The 9,456-nt window shown below is 31.6% G+C and overlaps 1 protein-coding gene across 1 annotated transcript; it reads left to right on the top strand.

Annotated features, from left to right (window-relative positions):
* The first annotated feature begins 4,985 nt into the window (after positions 1 to 4,985).
* LOC111910891 (hyoscyamine 6-dioxygenase) lies at positions 4,986 to 7,454 on the top strand. Its single transcript, XM_023906697.3, has 4 exons — positions 4,986 to 5,230; positions 5,601 to 5,851; positions 6,532 to 6,850; positions 7,052 to 7,454. The coding sequence occupies exons 1-4, from the start codon at positions 5,024 to 5,026 to the stop codon at positions 7,298 to 7,300; spliced, it is 1,026 nt and encodes a 341-aa protein (XP_023762465.1). The 5' UTR covers positions 4,986 to 5,023; the 3' UTR covers positions 7,301 to 7,454.
* The last annotated feature ends 2,002 nt before the right edge of the window (positions 7,455 to 9,456 follow it).

Raw genomic sequence — 9,456 nt, 5'->3', positions numbered from 1 at the left:
ATTATTCTATTTGAATATTCTACATATACATATTATTTTTATTTAATAAATGAAATTATTTAACAAGAAACCTATAAATTATTCAATTAGATTATCAACATCATACATCATACGTTAGATTCAAATGAGATGACCTTAATATTGTGAGGCCATGAGACCATGAGACCACAAGACCACATTTCTCTAGTGAAATATTCTAATATTTTAGTGTTCATAAAAATATAATATATGTAATATTCTAATGTTCTAAAACATATAACATTATTCAAAAAGAATTATAATACATGAACATACAACCTGTAAAATTATTCTATCAGAATATTGTACATATACATAGTAAGTAAGTCTTATTAACATTTCATAAAACTATAAATTCATTTTTTTTTTGTAAAAAGGTCATTACATATAAATCTATAAAAACCAACAAAATTTGACACTATTCTAATAGAATGTTTTAAATGCCAATTTTTTGAGACCTTAAGACCATTAGACCACTTTTCTCTAGTGAAATATTCTAATATTTTAGTGTTCATAAAAATATAATATATTTAATATTCTAATATTCTAAAACATATAACATTATTCAAATAGAATTATTATACATAAACATACAACCTATAAAATTATTCTATTAGAATATTCCTCATATACACAGTAAGTAGGTTTTATTAACATTACATATATCTATAAATTATAAAATTTTATTGTAATTAGGTCATTACATATTATGATATTAATCTATAAAAAGCAACATTTAACATTATTCTAGTAGAATATTATAAATGTATAGAAAACATATAACATCACTCTATTAGAATATTGTACATGAACTATAACAAAAAATGAACATTTGATCATAAAAGCATGATATTTCAAATTGGTTAAAACATAACTATTTTTTAACCATGACTATTATTCTGTGAAACATTCAGTGGCCATTAAAACAACCATACATATTGTTCAAAACTAAAAAAAGATAACCAATATTCAAACAAGCAAAACACTACCATGTCATTCATAATCAGAGACTTTCAAATATTCTAAACAAATCATTCACGTCCTTCCAGTATGTTTCTTCCATCGATCCATTCCCTCATCAGTTTTAATGACCATCCTTATCAACCTTTCCCTATTACTTTGCTTCATCAGTTACTTTTTTATGGAATTGGAATTTGATTGGTCAAAGCATAACTATTTTGTATGCTTCTTATTCTGCAGAAAACCTTCTTTACCCAAGTCATATTTCACATTTCCACTTACTATTCCAGAATAAATTTCCATCTATCGCATTAAGAACACATCAGAAACGCATTAAGAATACATCCGAATAAATTTCATTAGCTTTCAATGTGTATCAAACAGTAATCCTATCTATAGTAAATAATTTCAAAAATATTTCACTGAAACTACAATAAAGAAGTTCATTTCTAGCCCAAGCTATAGTGAATCAGGATAAAACACTAACCATAACTACAATATTAATTTTAGAAAAATAATTCCTAAATTAGAATAAATTGTTTAACAACTTCCTAAAGCCTATTACAAGAGATGATTTAGAATCTACATTATGCAAAATCTAAATTTGAATCAAATATTATCGAACTAAAACATAAAGAGATGAATTCAGTTATGTCAAGATAGAATAACAAATTCTCAAAATTTTAGTGTTGACTTATCAAAGTAAGTAGTAACATCTGGTTAATCAATAAAATAACATCTTAAATCAAATTTATGAAGTAACACCTAACTTTACAAATCATAATACCTAGAATATTAAGTTACTAAAAGACTATTTTACTAATATTTTTACTTCTGAATCAAATTAAGAAGTACCATATTACTTATCAAACTAGAATACTTAGAATATAAAATTATCAAACAACATGTCACTAAATATTTACTAGATAATCCAATTACCCAAACAAAATAACATCTAAAATCAATTTAGGAAGCAAGTTATGTTTGCATAACATTCTATCATTTTCAATAACAATTTTCTTGCAGAAAATATGAAATCAATACATAGTGCATTATGTTGAACACTTAGCAGGCAATCACTAAATTTACCAAACACCTAACTGACACTAGAAGTATGAAACTAATATGATAAACCAAACAAACTAAGATCTTGAATCAAATTATAATTCAAATTTCAAGAATATATCTACAGATTTTGTGAATAACTTCATTTATGCATAATAACATAGCTTGGATTGTAGATTTATTAACATTGAAATTGTTAAATGCCAAAAATGAGTTAATGGAATCTTTTATTACCTGATGAGAAGAATCCTTCCTCAACTAAGAATCATGAAAAGAAGTAGCAGTTGAAGGATTGGCAGAAACATGATTCAAGATCAGAATATGAACAAAAACGTTTAAAATCAAAATGATAGTGAATCAAAATCGATTTTTAAGGATTTATTGGGGGGTTTTGGAAGATCGGTGCAAAGTAGATTCAGAATGAGAAGAAATCTCATAGATGAATACATCAACTCATAATCACATACATATTATAAAATCGACAATTAGAATATTTTAACTCAAAATCACCCACAAATATAAAATCAAGAAGAAATTATAGTATTATACGTCACCTGGATTAACTCTTGATGCAAAATATGAATCCGATTCTGTAGAATGATCCATTTATTGTAAAACTAAACTTCGATTTCATTTGATTCAGGAATGTTGATGCTGAACTTGGTCCGATTTTAGAATCAAAATAACAATGTTGAAATTCTGAATCAAAACGAAGTAGAAGATGTTGATGATCGAGATTGAATAAGACGAATTTTGGTGTTCGTATCGAGGTTACTTAGGGTTTTGCAGATCAGAATGAAGAAGATTGAAGAGGATATAAAATGTTTTTACGACCTGAATGAAATAGACAGTAAAATCCCCTTACTGCTCCTCCGCACCTTTATTCTAATCCTGAAGTTCTATTTAATTGCAAAAATGCCACCGTCTCCTTGTGCTTCTTTATTGTGTAATCTGATTTTATTTTAGAGTTAGATTATTCAAGATGAGTGGTCAAGATTTGGTCCCCTTGTCTCACAAAATATTATTGTTTCACATGAACTTAACCCTATATATATATATATATATATATATATATATATATATATATATATATATATATATATATATTTACTATCTTATAAAACAAATCCCACTATTTCTAAAAATAGATTGAATATAATAATATTATTTTTTTAAGACGTTCAAATCATTAAGCTAATAGTACAATTAGTCATCGATAAAATAATATTAAATTTTAACCTGTGTTTTGAATCCTTATATTTCTCAACAAATTCTATCTCCTTCCCTGAATTTCGGATAATTCAAAATTTGAAACCATCAGAAAATACATGTTGATTCAAATATTCATTCTGCAGATGGCTCTTTCTTAACAGGTTTTTATTTTAATCCTTGTAATTGATTTCATCATTTTTAACTTTTTGTATTTTTATCTTATAAATATATTGGGTGAAGGCTTTATTATATCAGGTTTGTTCCTAAAAAGGTTTTTACTATATTTTTTTAATGTGTTGGCTTTGCAGGTTCAAAGAACTCAACCAAGAGGGTCAGTCAGAGCATTGTATTATCATTAGTTTGTATATTTTGGCATCTTACTTTTGCAATAAAGAATGGTTAAACACAAGATTTGACATGATTAAGGTAGTTTGTATATTTTTCATCTTGTTTAGTCTAAAAATAAAACCTTTTTCATCATTGGTCCTTATACTATCAAGTTTCATCATATGGACTTCCTGATTACGGTGATTATTGTCTTTATTATAAGGTTCTATATAGATTTTGTTCAATATTTTAAGGTTTCGAGAACCTAAATCAATATGAATCCTTGAATTACATATCATCGTTGAAAATGTTTTAATTTGTGACCAAACTTGGTTTAAAATCACAATGAACAAGTTGACACCTGAGTATTTTGGCCTTCTCAAAGGCCTATTTATCGACTTTTGAATCACAACACCTGATATTCTAAAGGTTTATTTTTATTAACTATTATTTATATATTTTAGCATTTTACTTAGTACGACATTAAATTAATAAAGGAATTAAGGAAAACGAAAAAAAAAGAGGACGATAAACAGTACAAGTGGTTTGGGTATGTATAAATGGAAGTAATAACCATTTAGGGGGTGTTTGGCAAAAAAACTTATTGCTTATTAGTTTATTAGCTTATAAGTTAATAAATAAGTATATGGTAACTTATGAAAAAATGACGTATTAGAGGTTCCCCACCGGAATAAGTTATTTTAATCCAAACACTTTTTTAACTTATAATGATGTGAAACCTAATAAGTTGTTTTAAAAAAGCTTAGCCAAACACCCCCTTAATATGATATGGTAATGCTCTTAAAAAATAGATGTCATTTAATATTCATTTCTCGAAGTGAACGCAAAATGATTTTAACTCTAAAGAGATCAAATTATTCGCTGCCCGCCGCTTTGCGCGGGTAGACGGCTAGTGTGTGTGTGTGTGTGTGTATATATATATATATATATATATATATATATATATATATATATATATATATATATATATATATATATATATATATAGGGTTAGGTTATTTTGTTTTCACTATCTATTGTGTGCCTGTATCATTGATTCTGGACCAATCATTTTAGTTATTTTAAGAAAATAATTAATGCATATTAAATGTTGAAGATATAATAGATATTAATTACATCTTCAGCATTTAATAAACATTAATTACTTTCTTAAAATAATTAAAATGATTGGTCCAGAATCAATGATACAGACACATAATAGATAGTGAAAACATTTGAACCTAACTCTCTCTCTCTCTCTATATATATATATATATATATATATATATATATATATATATATATATATATATATATATATATATATATATATATATATATATATATATATATATATATATATATATAATATGTTGACTGTTGACCCATAACTTCTATCTCTAATATTAAGATCTAGACACCTACACTGTACAAGTCAGCCATGGAAAAGCTACTTTCAAGCTGGTCTTCAGCTGCCATATACTTGCCGGAAAACTATGTATTTCCCGTCCAGTCAAGACCTGGAGATGCGACGGTGCCCTTTTGCAACACTCTCCCCATGATCGATCTCAATACTGCATTTGCTGGTGGTCGACAGGATGCAGTGCAACAAGTTCTTGAAGCTTGTCAAGACTTTGGAGTTTTCCAGGTTTACGATCCGAGCTCAAAATCTTTTATCTTGTGATCAAGATTCGATTACTTGAATAAGGCCTGTTGTAATGATTTTATGAATATTTTTCTTAGAGCCCACACAAAAGGATGAGGCCTAATTACAGGTTTTCTTGGATCGAAGAGTTTTTGAACCAGATATAATGACATCATCGAAATGGACCAATAGTCCCTAAATGAGCCAAACCTTTTACCATGGATTTTTCTTAGATCAGTTATGGATCATACTTACCGGGATTAAAAATCGGAACAGATCTTTTTCTTTTCACACTTTTTATGTCTTTTTCCTCATGCTTTTTTCTTTTTGTAGTGATAACTTTTTGAAATTGAAATGTGAAATATGAAAATAGGTGATAAACCATGGAGTTGATGAAGATCTAGTGATTGACACGATGAGGGTTGTCAAGGAGTTTTTTGACATGCCAAACGAGGACAAGGCTAACGTTTACTCAGAAGATCCAAACAAAAAATGTAGGCTCTACACGAGCACTTACGACTATGAGAACGAAAAGGTTCATTTATGGCGAGATAATCTTCGACACCATTGCCATCCTATAGACGAGTTCCTTCATTTATGGCCTCAAAAACCAGCTAGATATGGGTAAACTCGTCTTTTTCTTTTGCTATCGTGTTAAAGAAAAAAAAAGCTAAAGGTGTTTTCAATGTCTATTCTGAAATTGAGTATTATTAAAAATTCAACGGTGATAGAATGTGTTAATGAAGACGTAAATTATAATAAATCTTGAATAAAATAATCCCACCCTCTTCCATAGCAAAAAACCATTTCCCATATTTTCTTTTCTGGAAGCTGCATGGTTGCATCACAGCACACACACCAATGATCAGGTAATTCTTATTTATATAAAGAAAGTAGTTTTACAAGGCAAATGGAAGAAGTAATGAAGATAATTACAAGCTAACAATAGTGAGTTAGTGATAACATAATTTTTTTTATTTATGGGGGAGTGATATATAATGTACTGTTTATGAACGAGTAATGAAGTGTTTTTAATGAGTATAAAAATTGATAAATTACAATTTTCTGTGTAGTGACAATTTGTTTTTAACGAGTATAGGAGTATAAATGTGTGCATTTGGCCCTAACCCAAGGAATGATAGAATCATTTGAACATAGATTTTAAGAATTCGATGGAATTCCAATCCATCAATTTGTCAACCAAACAAGTCACCAAAGAAGTATTGCATTCCAATTCCTTTATAGAAATCCAAACAATCATGAGATTGCTTTTAATTAACAAACCATGATTTTTCCTTTTGAAGAGATGTTGTCAAGAAATACTCCCTTCAAGTGGGTGACCTGTCATCAAGAATATTGGAGCTAATATGTGAAGGACTTGGGCTTGGGCCTACGTATTTTGGAGACGGGCTTACTGGGGTCCAATTGTTTTCGGCTAATCACTACCCACCATGCCCCAATCCCAACTTGGCATTGGGCTTACCCAAACATTGTGATGCTAATCTCATCACTTTTCTTTTACAAGATGATATATCTGGGCTTCAACTCTATAGAAATGGAGAATGGCTTGGCATTGAACCCATCCCCAATGCCTTTGTTGTTATTCTTGGTCACCAAGCCCAGGTAATTATTTTTCACATTTTTTCACATTTACCATATAAAATATAATCGATTGTAGTTACATGTATGTATTGAAACACATGTATACACAAAAAGAAAGGTTTGAGTGATTGACAATTGTAATGTATGGTATTTTGTTGTTTTAGTATTGAGAAAGGCTTGTCATATTTATTTCTTATGAAACTTTTGTTAACTGTATTGTAGGTTATTAGCAACGGGAAGCTGACAAGTCCAGAACATAGAGCAGTGACAAACTCAACAGATCATCGGACATCAATTGTCTACTCCATCAATCCAAAACCGGATAGCATCATAGAACCTGCTAAAGCTCTTATCAACGATTCTAATCCACCACTCTATCGAGCCTTTCAGTTTAAAGAATTTCTTAAAACCTATGAAGTGAAGAAAGATTACAATGAAGGTGCGTTAGAGGATTTTAAGATCAAAGCATGATATGACACGGTTAAAGACTTGCATATCTACATATTTTGTTCTGCGATGTTATAAATTTGACTCACAATCCTGTGACCCATTGCATATTTGCATGTGATATTCCATTTCAAATGCATGAAATTTTGCCATGGGTTTACATGGATTTTTTCTTAAACGGCAAGATGATATAAAAAGGAAAAAAATATCAGTAGGAAACTGGCCCAAAAAGTTTTATAGTGAATCATCAAGCTTTGTTAAGAAAACTTGTGGAAGAGAAGTATGATGTCTCAGTCACGCTGATGTGAAATTAACGTGAATCATTGCCAGTGATAACCCATCAGCAAGAAGGGGTTTAATCCTTGCATCATAGAATTAATTGAAGTCTAGAATCAAAGATTCACTGTTAAATCATAATGGTACCATGTCTACCTCAAACTAGGAGGTCAGGGACATGAACAACCCTTTGTCATTCAAGGTCCTGACAAGTATCTCTTACGCTGATGACTATGCAATCAGGGTAAGCCATTGGGTTATGCTCAATGTTTCAGCAGAACATGAGACTTGATGCATACGACAATCATGTTTCCAGAGACATGGTCATGTAAAAATTGTAACAATGTAAATTTCAAAACAATTTTTCGCATTTTATAAAAACATAATTCATTTATTACTCATAAAAACATCATTGTTTAAAACTCAATTCATAACATATATAAATCCCAAGATCTAATAGCATAAAAATCCCGTGTGTGTACTGATCAGGCCGACGCCTTCCCGCGATCCTCACTAGTACCTGAAACACATAACACATAACACTGTAAGCATGAAGCTTAGTGAGTTCCCCAAAATACCATATATAACACATATTAGCCACTCGAGGCTATAACTTTGTGGGTCCGTGCACCCAAACTCTGTGAACCCTCAGGTTCTATCTCTGTGAACCTTCCGGTTCTAACTCTGTAACATGTACAACATAAATCACATAGAATAATGCAATGCAACACATAACACATACATAAAATACAACACTGTATCACATAACTCTGATTACCTACTCAAGGTAAAGTATAGTGAGAAGACTCACCTCAGATATCTCAGTAAATCTCTGACTCGGTAAACTCTGGTCTAGCCCCTGCCTAATCACATGAAATAAATACTCTAATTAATACAACCCTCAGGGCTAGGCTAATATCTCTCTCTCTCTCTCTATACATCCTCTAGGAAGGGTAAAAGACTATCCTACCCTTCTGATGACTCTAAGGTCCAAACATTGATTAACCCTAAAAGTCAACGAAGTCAACGGTCAACCTTGACCAAACTCGCCGAGTGCACAACTGTGACTCGGCGAGTCCACACATGTTCTTCACTCTCCTAGTCCTCCTTCGACTCACTGAGTCAACCTCAACTCTACAAATCATCACCGATCACAATCTGTGAAATGTCCCGACCCAACTCGCCGAGTCCGGCTCCTGACTCGGCGAGTACCATCGTGCACTTTGACCTCTAGATTCCCTCTGACTCTCCGAGTCACTTCCCCAACTCAGTGAGTCACCAATTGTGTGATTATTGGGAAAACCCTCGTCCTACTCGCCGAGTCGGCTATTGGACTCGGCGAGTTTATGCCATGCTCAAGCTGAACTGACCTCCTGAGGTCAGATCCGCTCCTCTAAACTGTAGATCTAGCTTCCCAAAGCATTATAATCACGTAAAGCTAACATCTTGGTGCTCAGGCAAAGGCTCAAAGGCCTTATTTGAAGATATGACCTCTAAAATGACATCCAAAGCTCATAACCCCCATTAACACTCATAAAGCTAAAGGGAAAAGGGTCTCTGGACCTCTTTGGGTCCAGATCTACAACACCAACACGATAGGGGACCAATTACTCCATATAACCATCCTCTAAAGGGGCTAAAAAGCCCTAACTCTAGGAATTACACCATAAACTGAAGAAGGGTCGAATGAATACCTCAAAATGAAGTCTCTAAGCCCTGGAATCACTGGATTAGCAACCTCTTCAGCCTCCTCTTGTCTTGGTCCTCTTCTATTTGCAAAAACACTAACAAATGATCAAGAAATGGCTCCTTTCCTCACAATCGCTCTAGCTCACTTAGGGTTCTCTCTGGGGTCTGGTCGCCGCAAATGATGACCATAAGGCCCCTTAAATAGGCCCCAAACC

Source organism: Lactuca sativa, chromosome 8 (assembly GCF_002870075.4).
Source record: "Lactuca sativa cultivar Salinas chromosome 8, Lsat_Salinas_v11, whole genome shotgun sequence".
NCBI classification, from domain to species: domain Eukaryota; kingdom Viridiplantae; phylum Streptophyta; class Magnoliopsida; order Asterales; family Asteraceae; genus Lactuca; species Lactuca sativa.
The sequence above is the reverse complement of the archived record's forward strand: the minus strand, read 5'-3'. Positions and strand labels throughout refer to the sequence as shown.